At 35.4% G+C, this 13,814-nt stretch overlaps 2 protein-coding genes across 4 annotated transcripts in view; one reads left to right on the forward strand and one right to left on the reverse strand.

The window, feature by feature from the left end:
* LOC113500489 overlaps positions 1-2,236 on the forward strand; it is a 26,775-nt gene extending 24,539 nt beyond the window's left edge. For all 3 annotated transcript variants that reach the window (XR_003401209.1, XR_003401210.1, XM_026881311.1), the window contains 2 exons: positions 1,884-1,924; positions 2,219-2,236. Coding sequence is in view for 1 of the 3 variants with exons in the window: in XM_026881311.1 (XP_026737112.1) it covers positions 1,884-1,905 (22 nt within the window). In the remaining 2 variants the exon portion in view is untranslated. The remainder of the gene's footprint in view (positions 1-1,883; positions 1,925-2,218) is intronic.
* Positions 1,883-10,061, reverse strand: LOC113500488. Its single transcript, XM_026881310.1, has 6 exons — positions 10,018-10,061; positions 8,970-9,015; positions 7,424-7,584; positions 6,937-7,023; positions 4,669-4,772; positions 1,883-2,061 (listed from the first exon to the last, which is right to left on the reverse strand). Exons 1-6 carry the CDS (start codon positions 10,054-10,056, stop codon positions 1,887-1,889), a joined length of 612 nt encoding a protein of 203 aa, XP_026737111.1. The 5' UTR covers positions 10,057-10,061; the 3' UTR covers positions 1,883-1,886.
* Positions 10,062-13,814: the final 3,753 nt, after the last annotated feature.

Here is a 13,814-nt window from a genome sequence, read left to right on the forward strand (position 1 = left end):
CTTCGCTTCGGTTTTGATAAAAAAGAAAATATACGGAATAATATCAATATGTTCATTTATTCTCTCAACACAAATATTGCTTAAGACTAATTATATAAAGTGACCAAATCCAAAAGTAAAAATACAACGTACTTATTCCTTTTTATACTTCATACGAAAAAAAGGTGCTTGTGGATATTTAGGCTTCTATTAAAATTGATCTGGTTCTAAATAATATGCAATTTTTTATTCCCACATTGGTTTTAGAATCAACTTCATATATAAAATAGCGTAAATACTTATTCAGATTTGAAGGATCTCAATGTTACATTCGTTATTTTCATATAGTACTCTATCTTCTATAAATCTTTGTATGATTAAAAAAGGATCTTCTTTTGGATGATTGTTATTATAATCATGAGGCTTTTGATAAAATCACTCGCTTAGTAACAAGCTTGTTCAACCAAAACAAAGTGTAACCACAGTGAGTTATACACGGTAATTGCAAAATATATTTTACTTTGACTTCACGGTTAGCAGATTAGTAGAGGTCTGTGTCAGGTCGAGGGTTCGCGGGTTCACTTCCGTGTATTTGATCCCAAGTATTTGTCTGAACCAAAAATGCTTACACCGAGTCAGACAATATTTGTGCATGTCATTGAATTGTTTGCAAAACCCCTGCGAGTATGAACATCTTTGGGGAGTCGTCTAAAAAAATACTTTTCAATTGTCCTGTATAAATGCCTCAAAATTGAACAAGAATTGACGAAAAATCGTAACATAGTCTTGGATTCGATTACTAATAAGTCCGAATAATGTTGAGTCCGAAACGATTCTGGCCAAAACGATTAAGTTAACCGTTGAATGTATTTTTTTTTAATATTTACAATGTGCTTACGTATTTATTAAAAATTGTGTCGATGTGAAAAGTAACTATCTTATTTGATGGTACGAATCTATAGCCGGCGACTAGTAGTAGCAAAAGTGTCGAACACTGCTATTTAATGTAATATTTTACTTTTGTTATTTTGTATTTTTTTTATTTAACCGTTACTTTCCCACTGCAGGGCAAAGGCTACCCTACGATTTTCCTCGCCGTCCGTAAAACTCGCCATCTCATTCTGGGTGGGAAAGGAAAATGCAATCTGTAGATAGAATTTTGTTTAAAGAATACTTGCTGCGTGGTGTATTTCGCCTCCATGTGAACATAAAGCTTGGTCAGAGTTTCAACAACATCAGATTTTCAGAGATTCAAAATAAAACAATACCAGCAGAGTCTTGGGACACCAAAGCTTTGTTAAAACTGTAAGGTACAAATCCTCACAGACTAGGAGTAGTTGTGATTAATCGCGCTTAGTCGTGATTGCCGCGCTCGGAGATACAGGTGCAGTAGAAAGTAAGTAAATAAGTAACGGCAGTTCGTTTTAAATGGATTTAATAATAACTTGACTAGTGGCACTGAAGTATTGAATAACATTCTAATAAATAATTATGGTAACGTTTATACTGAAGTATAAAACTTAGAAGTCAAAAGGTGTGTTCTCTTGTAATGATGATTCGTCATACCCTATTTTCATCACGTCGTTTATTTCCAATTAAGAATTATTTTTATTTATCTATTAAAAAAAAATGTCGTTGTACAATTCAGGCGAGTATACAAAACATTTTAAACCCAGGTGACGCCAATAAAAATATATTCGGCTATTTAAACATATATTTAGTTGACTTATGAAGTTTCAATACTCAATACTTTATTGCTTCCATAATGTAGTTACAGGTGGTAATTTTAGGTACAATGATCAATTGAGGAACCCCGTAGGGCACAGCATTATGGTAGGAGAGAGTAAGAGCTCTGTTTTATACTTTATTATTTAATTATTAATAACAGTCGTAAATTTCCACAGAGTCTATGCAGCAGCTTTATAACGACAGGAGCAGCAAACGGGTAGGTCGACAATGAGCCTCTTAGTTTTAGATTCAGATGTATCATCTTGAACCATGAATTCCCACTTGTTATACTGCTGATGGCATATTACGTCATGTCCATTTTCAAATTCTTTAAAGCAGGAACTTCCCGGTGCCCTGAAACACGAACAACAGTTTCAAATTAATAATATAAAAGAGAGATTTTCTTTCTTTATGTTTGCAGTGCTTATGACTTTGCCACCAATTCAATTCACAGTATTTCGCCGCATCTGAGAGTCTACAACGTCTTAAAGTTATATTGATATTGTTGCAGAAGCGTGACAGCGCGATAGACGGCGTAGAGCGGCATCTCTTTTTCAAACCCAATATTAAAATTTCTTGACTCCGGTCTGGACTATTGGACACCGGTTAGGTGTTAAACTATTCAGGTGAACCAGATAGATACGCGTTAGTAAACTCAAAAGCGACAATACGACTTATATTGTTCAATAGAGATTTCCTTTCATAAAAAAGGTGAGATAGGATCTTGCAAATAGTTAAGCTTCTATATGAAATGTTGCCACGAATTGTGACTTAACGTTCGTCAGGTATCACATAGTGTTTTTGAGGTTAGATCAAATTACAATATCACTTAAACACTACCATTATCAGGAGTTAAGTGCTAACTAAGAACACACAAAACAGGACAGTGCAGTGGTGTATCGTGCGCTATCTTCTTTCCACCATGGCAAAAGTCATGCTTTAGCACATAGGACATAATAAAGTCAGCAAATAAACAACTTCACATTTTGTTAAATAACTTTAATCATATAATAATTTGACAAGTAACAATGAAGTTAGTAGGAAACAGTTTATTTATATACTAACTAGCTGACCAGCAAACGTTGTTTTGCCGAATATATTTTTTTTTAGTTTTATGTATTTTTAATGCCACATTATTTCGCCCAAAAAATAAAAATAATTTTTTTAGTGTGAGCAACCCTCATCACTTAGAGGTATGAAAAATAGATATTAGTCGATTCTCGGACCTACTGAATACCATATTAAATTTAGTAAAAATCGGTTGAGCCGTTTCGGATGAGTACGGTAACTAACTTCGAGACACGGGAATTTTATATTTTAGAATATACTAATAATCTAACTGGGAACATAGATAATATGAGGTATCTAACGACTCTATTCTTCTTTGCCATTAATCTTGCACAAATATGAACCGGTCACGCCTGATTCAGTAATATTTTTTTGTAATCTTTGTGTCTAAAATGACAGGAACAGCACACGGGCAGTTCCACCTTAATCGTCTGGGGTCCAGTTTCTGGACTATGGACAAGCATCTCCCACGCGTTATTCCTCTGTATGCAATGTGTTTCATATGAGAATGGACCACTGTGGTCTTTAAAGCACGTAACTCCTGCATTCCTGAAAAACAACGAGAATATAAAACTGAGTTTTCCTTCTGCCACTTTTGTGATCTTATGGTGATTTATTTCATACGCTTGTTTTCCACGACGGAACGGACACTGTTTATGGGTTTAGATAAAGGCTTTGTTTGTTTGTGCCAGGAATCCAAAGTTCTCATGTTTCCCCTAAACACCTCGATAGATATTCTCTGTAACGAGTTTGTTATATTTCTGTGGTGCTTTATAGGACGGAGCACTTTATTTGTGGATGATATCCAGGATCTGACGGTGAAGCCTCAAACTACAGCATCTTCATCTTCTTAATCTTATTGTAGCAACATAATCTCACCGAGATAAGTTTTGATTGGTTTGTCTTAAACACTCTAGTCCTGGAAAATCCTTCTTATTCCGAACTGTTAAAATGAAATGTGATGTTCCCTTTGAATCAGCAATACATGCTCTTTAAAATGAGATAAATTTCATTTAGGGATGCTTATTTTAGTTCCTACCTAAAATGATGTATAGAAAGCTGCCACAGCTCTTTGGTATATTGTAAACATTCATTTGTGATAAGCACTTAGTTGTGTAATTTAAATTTAGGAAGGAACGAATCTCTTCGCTCTATCCTTGTCAAAAACGTTACTTTTATGTTCTATTACTATTTAATAAATGGAGTAAAGCCTTTAAACTTTTTTCTACTATACTACAAATAATATCCGAACCGATTTTTGCCACGTCAATGTCGTAAGACACCAGCCAGTTGCTCGGAAAATGTGATAGAGTACAACCGTGTACGCATGTACAGACCCTCTCTATCTATCCTCTTGTAGACCGAGATGTAGATGAGGCCCAAGACCCAAAGTTTTCTTTCTGAAGAACAGAGGCTGTGATTTATTTCTAAAAATGCGCTCTTCATTCGATAAGTCGGTGCGTGTTTTAATATCTAACAGTATACCTTCTGCTTGGCAATTCTGCGGTCATTATCACAAGGCTACTGCAGCTTCATTACTAAATATACATACATATATTCGTATATATACAATTTTCATGTCTATTTTAATATCGAAATAACCGTTTTGTTTCATGTATAGTTATGAAAATGTATACGGTACATATACTAAAATATTTTTTTATCTGCCTGGTTGTCTGCTTATTCCGGCTAATCTTTGAAATGGCTGGACCGATTTTGACAAGCGTTTTGTAGTAGTAAGTAGCTGATGTAATAAGAAGTAATATAGGCTATTTTTATTGTATTCTTATTTAATTAATTATTATTTTAGGAAAATAAAGCATTTTTTGTTAAATACGAAGTCGCGATTAAAGCTAGTTAACAATAAATATAAAGTGGGATCATGTAACTTACACGCAAGTCTCTATGCGCACCATCTGCAAGTAGTTCTCATCAGGGGCTTGCACGACCGTATGCCATTTACCCTCATTAGATTTCACTTGGTAGAGTCTCTCGAACTGAAATATGAAACATTTAATAAATAAAAAAGCTGTTAAGGGCTCATCCACTGTATAAAATTGGCTAAGTAAATTTTATTTTTATTTCGAGAATTATTTGTTGTTTTATCCCTTTGAAAAATGATATAGATAATGTATCCATGTGGATGCAATAACACGAGCTAATAAACGTCCTACGGCTGGGCACAAGCCTCCCTCTTCCCGCGTAGGGAAGGTTTAAGCATTTAGCACTGTGATCAATGCGAGCTGGCGATTTAAGATTTAAATATTAGGAATCCAGGTTCCTTCACGTTGTGTTCCTACTCCGTTTGTCAGTGGTGTCTTACATTAATCAAAAAATTACATATAACTTTGAAAAGGTCACATTTTTACTCTACCTGCATTGGGATAGAACCTACAACTCATGCATAGAACCGCAACGCGCCTACGACATTGTTTTTTGGAATAAAAGTTTGAGTACAGTTAGTCCAAAACAAAAACAGAACGTGACGTAGGACGTCGGTCCTACCCACTGGTAGGACCTATTTCATACTAGTAGGTACTCGTACAAAAAACATATCTTAAGATCATAATATATCTACAAGTCACTATTGACGGACTGCGAGCAAGACAAGCTAGGAGCTCTGTATTTGACCCTCTCACTTCCCCAGCACCACAACAGCCATGGAAAATAAAGCTGTAACCTTGTGTAGCACTGTGGGTTCCGCTTAGGGAATGTAATCCCGACCCGAGATTGCAAATTCGGGATCCCGCGGGATCCCGGAATTTTCGGGATCCCGGAATTTTCGGGATCCCGGAATTTTCGGGATCCCGTCTAATTTAAAAAAAAATGCTGTTTGTGATAGTGAGGTTAACTAAAATAACACATTACTCGAAAGAAAATAAAAACCTTTATTCTTTAATCTTACCAACTAAATAATAATCAGGATGTAAGGAAATTAACTTAGGTAAATTAGGTAATCAAAATAATAAGCTTATTTCAAGGGAATTAGGAAAAAGAGTGATTTTGAAAATGACTCCTTAAAAAACAAAGGGTATTAATAGTTTCATCTGCTAACAACATCTAATGTCCGTTGCAATGTACCCCGCTGCTGAGAATGCCCTCTCCGACTCAACGCTGGTTGGCGATCCAATATATAGAGTAGATTCTAATTTGTCTAAGCTCGTGGACGTGGATATACGTGCAAAAGGACTTTTAGAAGCTCGCAGAGTTTCTTCTAATTCCTCTTGAACCACTGCCGCCCAATCCCGTCAATCTCGAACGGGATCTCGTCATATGATGCGTCGGGATTGATCCCGAAAAATTACGCGAGATCTCGCGAGATCAATATCCCGCGGGATCGGGATTGCATTCCCTAGTTCCGCTTGTCTGTGTTAATCATTCATTATATAATATCAACTAAGTGAATCATTTGAATAAATGCGCAAGTTCACGAATCAATTCGATATTTAAGTTTGTTTCGATAGATCCTTGCAGATTGCTTATTTTTCATTTTATTTGTTAAATTTTTGTTAAAGTAAAATTGTGTCGCGTAGACTTCCATTAACATTCAAGTCACATAGAAGACGCCCAAACTTAGAGCAAGCTTTCGTGGATCATACAAATGCTTTTCTCGTGCTGGGATTGAACTCGCAACATATCGCGCGCAGTGGATTTTGGAGTGGATCTTTACCATTCAGTTATAATTGCAGTCTACCATTAACTAAGTATCAAGTCACATGGAGCAGTTTAGGTTGTTGAAAAGAAATAGAATCTGAGACTGAGAGACAAAAAACAAGATTTTTCAGATTCTTGGAACGAAGATAAAAATTGTATTTTATTCGCGTAATAAGCGATATTAATTTTCCTGTCGTATACCCACCTGGAGGATGTTAGAATATGCGCAAATTATTCATAACTCCACTTTTATTTTATCGAAAGAATTGAAAAATTGTAAATTTCCTAAAAGGAATCCACACCAAAGAACTAGTGATACAATAACCAATTATTTTCTCAGGATTATTATTTAAACTTTTGTTTTTAACTGTAATTACTTCGTAAGCCCGTATCTATTCATCTAACTAACTCGCGATTTTGAAAAAAAGTAAGTAGGTCTGTTACTTATATATTACGACATTTCAAGAATGGTGTCTTATTTAGATGTTTTGAGGTGTAAGTACTCACCAAGATTGTTGCTTCGCAATCGTCCTGATCTTCGTAGTCTTCTTGGCGATCATCCGCCATAACAGACCTTGGCTGGAATATTGGCTCCTGAAACACAGAATCAATAATTCAATTTACAAAAAAGGTTCAAATAATATGATATAATAAAATACGTCCCACTTGGGCACAGGCCTTTTCTCGCATAGAGAAGGTTTTATGCATTAATCGTCACGCTAGCCACGCTTTGGCGATTTCAAATTCTAATATTTGGAATCCAGATTGGATTTTGCCAGGATCGAACAGCACCTCGCGCATACAAATCCATGCAAAGCGCAAAGCCATCACAACACTTACAGAAAATTGACAAAATACTATCATCCTCTATGTTTTGTAGCTCTTCTCAGAAACCTTCTCAATAAATCGTTAAAGGTTTACATACTTTAGCACTATATGTTTTATGATTATAAACTTAATTCTGTGATAAATTGTGCCATAAAGACGTATTTACCGTAATCTTTCCATGGAACATTTTATTAAATGTTTCTTGTGGATAGTCCTTAGGTTTGATGTTACAGTAGTTTAAGTGTTTGCACTTATCGGGTACATTTGAATCATTTCCAGATCTGGAGCTTACATCCTGTACTAATGTAGTAATGGCAGAGTCTGCATCTGAAATGTTCAAATCGTCTTTTGTCGAAAATTCTTTTATGTTTGTGTCTACCCGCAAAACCGGATATGCCCCACTTTTTTTATTACAGCCTGCTTTTGATCCTACTGCTGGGCAAAGGCCTCCCCCTTTCTCTTCCACACCTCTCTATTCTGTGCAAGTTCCGGCCACGTTCACCCCGCATATTTGACTAGATCGTCACACCACCATCGTCGCGGACGACCTCGTCGACGATGTCCTTCCTCCGGCGATCAGTGTGACGATTTTTGCCCAACGGTCAGTCTGCATTTGGGCGACGTAACGAGCCCACTCCCACTTTAGTCTGGCTGTTCTTTCCCCAGCGTTGCCAGACGTCCCGATTTTTAAATAAAATTTTCATGTCGCTCGTTTCATAGCATTCACACAGACTATTGTTTGAAACCAGTGGCGTAGCGTACACTTGTTTTCTTATGTTTTGTTCGCGAGCGGACTTTTTACTATGTGCCGCTTCTGACGGCAGAATCTCGCTATTTTCACTCAAAAAGTACCGAAGTCCCGACTTGTCAAAAAGAAAAACTGGCAACGCTGTCTTTCCCCGATATCTGTTACTTGCGTTATGGAGTTATGCGTGCCCCACTAGCCAAGTAAAATTTGACTTACGAATAAGAAACGCTTAAATGTATGGAAATGACGGTTAGTTTTAATAAGTCACGTAACATTGACCTGTTATGTCCATATTTTCAAGCGTATCAATTTTCCAACTGTAAGACATTTACAGAATGATGTCCTTGTCTGCGTATTTTAAATTCTATTTTTTTTTAATACAGTCAAATATAAAAAAGATTTTAAATTAGATTTGCTATGTAGCTTAATCCACATGGAAGAAAGACTTCTTCATTCAATTATTATTTACAATTTTATACCAAAACCTTCTTTATCTGTCTACAAAAAAATTCGGCATCTGATTGATAATGTACAAAAATCGTTGCCCTTAATTTCGGCGCTAAACACACTTCAAGTACTTTCGTTAACTACATCATAACAGTCTATACTAAAATAATCAGGAGACGTTCGTTTTTTGTATCATTATGAGTTCTACTTATATTATTTCAATTCAATTGTATCGAAAACCTTAGTAACATTTAATTAAATTAAAAGTTAAGAGTCACATTGATATAGCGTCCGTAGTAATTGCTTTTGATAGGTTCATGTTCATATTTTTTATGACTGACTATTTGTTGTAAATATCTAATTAAAAAATAATTTATTTGAATTATTAAGCTTATATTGTTATGGGAAAACAGAAAGAACAGCAAAGTATTTAACGCGTTTTCGAAGAGTATTAGAAGGAAAACATTTAATCCTTTCACGCATAAAAAATAGGGTAGCAAAAAAAAAGTTTATCTACCTTTTTGAGGAGCTGCACATGCCAGTTGAAGACCGCTAAGCGCGCACTGTAATAGAAAGTGACGTAACCTCTGAATATTCTTAGTAATTATATATTCTCATAATATTTAAAAATGACTCATGTTGACACATAAACTACTCAAAATGTTTTTTGTCCTATGGGCAATATTTCGCTGGTGGATTGTCATTTGCACGCTTTAACGAGACTAGCCCCAACTCTTTGGACGCTATTTAAATTGCTGTGAAAGAGTGTTTTATCTATTATCATTATAATAATCAGACAGCCTTGATTGACTTACTGCAGGGTATTGGCCTCCCTTTCTTTATGTAATTTACCTGAGTACTTTCATTCGCATCCATCTTAACCCTGCTATCTTATTAATATCGTCAATTAGCCAATTAAGCCTATGAAGGTCCCACTATGGCAATTGTAAATGGCGAAATTGGGGCTTGGGCTTTTAGAAGTTGTACGTAAAGTCTACCCTATTTGTATTTATTGTAACAGAAAAAATATAAAGCTCTATATATTTACTCAAAATCTTGACCTCAACCATTCCGTTATTATAAATCGGCATAACAAAGTCTATGCCCCAATTTATTTTACGCTCCTCCAGTCCAAAGGACTCTTCATAGTTTCGGTTAGTTTTAATAATAATAGGTTTATAAAGTTGAACTATGTCAAATGATTAATTTGACAAAGTTTTACTGTATGTATATTGTTTTATTTCATTGCATTAATAATTTTTGATATGGGCGATGTTTTCAGTTGTCATATGCAATAAGACAGAACGGTCTTGATTTGATACAAATTCGCCTATAAAATTATCAAAATATCGTTCATTTTATTTATGCTTTGAGAAATGTGACAGTTGACTATCAGTTACATAAAACAGATATTTTCACTGCGATACAGGAATTTAACGATGTTCTTAGTATAATAAAACCATTTTAACGTTGCAAGCTAATTTGAATAAATAATAAAATATTATAAACGTTATTTGAGTAGTTTCTCTGGAGGCTTTATAAATTAAAATGGATAAAATTCTCACAACAGTTATTCCGACGAGTAAATGTAGTGTCCAGGCCATCGTTGTTCACTTATGCTTCACCACTACGGGTGGTGGTCATTCAATAATTGCATATCGAACCGCGACACTATTTATGTGTTGCCGTGACGTAGGCATGCGGTTTAATCGAACCACTGATATCGATTATAGTGCCAGTGGATGACAACTGGCGTGCAGTTCACCTGACCGGCTCCAAGACGTTGCGTTCTCATACAATGACCAGTATCTTTAGAACTTTTACTTGCAAACCCACCTCGTTTTGTTTTAGTTATTACGGTAAGTTTTCCTAATATAATAAAATAAAATAAAATAAAGAAACACTTAACGCAATACATAATTATAATAATTTATATCGATAAAGTTTCAGTGCACACTTTAAATTCCCATCTCTATTAGCTACACATTCGTATTTTAATTTTCGACGACGCATGCATAATTTCCGAGAGACCAATGCGTTTGGAAAATTTATTGCAATTTAAACTTTTTGCTTCTGTAATACGACTAATAACCGAGTAATTTAATTAAAATCATTAAAAATTAACTTAACTAGGATTACATAGTGGTTTCTTAGGTTTACGCGAATGTTAGACATTGAAATGAAACGAATTTTACGGATTTTATCGCGGTTTAATTTAATTAAAAAAGAACACATCGCTGACGTCAATCACCGCCGCTCAACGAAGTCTGCAGTCGCTGAACATGCTGAAGGCTCCAGCCATTATATTAGATTTGATCAACCACAGATCCTCGCTAAAGAATCCAAGTTCCTACCAAGGATGTATCGCGAGGCTATTGAGATTAAAAAACACCCTAATTTCAATAGAGAAGATGGCTGGCAGATATCACCTACTTGGGACCCAATAATACAAAAACTCAAGGCTAAACCCAAGACCAGCGCTGCAAGACATCACGACATAGTGAGCTCATACTGCGTAGGTCGGACCATAAATAATTAATTAAAAATATGAAGGTAGAACGAGCAACATCTTCTGTCAAGATGAACACCATCTCAGTCTGCCCGTGACCATGATACCTGCAAAGGTGTCGAAACGTCGGGAACTAAAACCAAAAATTAAACCGCGATAAAATCCGTAAAATTCGTTTCATTTTAACTAGGAGTTTTTGTTTTTAATCTAATTCTTTTAAAGAATAAATCAATACCTATATGTATTGATTTATTCTTTATAATTTGTTGCGACTATGTTTTTCTTTACACTTTTAATATTATTATGAAATAAATAAATAATAAATAATATTTAATATTATTGAAATCTTCTTATCGACATTTTTTATTTTTCTAATTAAATATCCGGCACTAACAATCATAATAAGACATAAAACTATCTGAGAGAAAAGATTAATAACCATAATGATCGTTTTTCTATCATATCTGCCTCTCAGCATGGATGTAGGAATGGGTCACGTTGTATTAAGGAGCTACTCCTTATTGATAAGACTATTTGCCAACAAGTTCGCCGCTCGAAAAAGTGTGTGTCGACATGTTGGATCATAGGCCTTCTAATAATCTAGAAGGCCTATGATCCGGTGCCACATGCATGGCTCATGAGGGTGCTGGAGTTGTATAAAATCGATACAAATATACGCACTTTTTTGAAGTCTACAAAAAAGTGCGTGAATACAATGCTTCACTGAGCGGTGAAATATTAGGATTGAGCAGGGAATATATCAAGATGACAGTTTGAGTCCCCTATGGTTTTGTTTAGCCTTGAATCCTCTTAGCACTCTGCTTGAGAATTTAATAATCTCTCACTTGTTATATATGGATGACCTGAAATTGTTTGCTTTCAACAAGTTGCAACTGATGAAGTTACTGAAAGCTTCAGGAAATACTGATGGAAGAATGATCAGAATGGAATTTGGTGTTGACACATGTACAGTCACGCATGTAAAACAATGTGGGATTGTAGAATCCCAGGGCATACAGCACTCGGATTCTATAAACCTGAGGTTCCCCCCTCAACAGACACCTATAAATACTTAGGCGTTAAGCGTTAGGCATTAATGTCGCTGACATGAAACCATCGTTACAGACACGTTTCTTTGGCCGCCTGAATAAGGTACTAAAAAGTCCTTTATCAGGACATTCATCAGGACAGAATATCACAAGGTGCGTGCCTTTAATGGTTGGGTCATGCCAGTGATTATGTACTCCTTTGGCATACTCAAGGGGACACAGACCGAGCTGGACGCCTTGGATAGAAGAGTCCGCACAATGCTCACTGCAAATCGAATGCACCACCCGCGATCATCGGTAATGTGGTTATATATCCCGCAAAAGGTGAGGGCATGTCGTGGCTTCCATAATCGCTAGGTATGTAGCCTCAGGGAGTATTTCCTCCGAGTGGACGTGGGGATAACCACCGGCAGCTTGAGCCTTGTTCCCGTTGCCGGATGCCGGTTTAAATATATGTTGTTGTTTTTATGTATTTCTATGTATATTTAAAAATGTAATCAATATGTTTATGGTTAAATAAAGGAAATAATAAAAAGAATATAATTTTTAGTGGTGGAATAAAATCTTTTGTAGGTATGTAAGTCCACGGATATTTAAATTCATACTTATTCGCAGTTTCTCATTTGACATAGAAGGAGGATTATTTTCATTGAGCACAATTTTTACACTTTATATCGATAATTATTGAAAAAAGTATTGATTTGCATAACCAAGGTAAAACGTCTAGCCCACATCCTCAGTTATAATTTGAGCTATCGAAAACATATTGATTGATTTAAACAATAGCCTTAACCCTAACATTAATAAATAACTTAAAAGATCATAAAAAAAAATCAAAAAGAGGCTGAACAACAGTATTTAGTATTCCTGTCCTATACTTAAAAAAAAATACTTCCTATTAAGGACTTTAACCTTTGCGATGTTGGACGTTTTACAACCATAGAAATGCCATGCCGTTCCAATTGTCGGCAACAGTAAGTACTCGGCTGTCGTCACCGGCGCGGCGCGGCGGCGGCCGTTAGGTTTAGTCAGTAACCGTCTGACACTACCCTTTCTCTAACCCGAGATGGCGGGTGTCCAAGATTATTCCCCCTTCTTACAAAAATGAAAACTAAGGGTAGAGGAACTTCATTTAAACCAGCCTAGATACATCCTTTCGTATTGCACAGGTTTCTTTTCGTATGCCAATATTTGGCAACTATTTTTCGTCACGATGTCTTCCTTCATTATTTGTCAGTAGTGCCTAACATATTGTTTTTTACTTCAACAATAACGATACGAAATTATTGTGTAATTGAGTGAATCGGGCGAACCGACAACTTTTAATCTTAAATATTTTTTAGGGGCAGACTCGCCCTAATATATTCTATTAGTTATTTTCATATAATACTTCACATTCTAGAAATCTTTGTATAACTAAAAAGGGATCCCCTTTTGGATAATTATTATTATAATCATGAGGCTTTTAATAAAATCATTTATTTACGATGTAAATCCTGAATAAATACTTTATATGTCACTTTATGTACGAATCTGATTAAAGCAGGTATTTTTTCAATTCTCAAGGTGCCATTTTCACAATCGCTCAAATTACCTGATGTGTTCTGAAATTTTTATTCATTTTCACTCAAATAACGCTTAAATGTATGGTAATGACATTTCGTTTCGGTAAATCTAGCGTCTTTGACCTGATTGTAGAAATGACCTGAAAAGTTGATAACACATGCACAAAAGGAACGCAAAGAATCGATAAAAAAAGAATATCATAAGTTTTAAAATAAATTTTAATGTATAATATTAATTT

The sequence above is a fragment of the Trichoplusia ni genome, chromosome 14, assembly GCF_003590095.1.
Source record: "Trichoplusia ni isolate ovarian cell line Hi5 chromosome 14, tn1, whole genome shotgun sequence".
Taxonomy (NCBI): Eukaryota; Metazoa; Arthropoda; class Insecta; order Lepidoptera; family Noctuidae; genus Trichoplusia; species Trichoplusia ni.

What these genes read in the sequence shown, in the direction of transcription:
- LOC113500488 (XM_026881310.1), bottom strand. Translation starts at nt 10,056, where the DNA reads ATGGCCTGGACACTACATTTACTCGTCGGAATAACTGTT. An exon ending in ATGTGCAGCTCCTCAAAAAG is followed by an intron (nt 7,585 to 8,969) that starts GTAGATAAACTT and finishes TGAACATTTCAG; the next exon opens with ATGCAGACTCTGCCATTACT. An exon ending in GTGCGCATAGAGACTTGCGT is followed by an intron (nt 2,062 to 4,668) that starts GTAAGTTACATG and finishes TTCGTGTTTCAG; the next exon opens with GGCACCGGGAAGTTCCTGCT.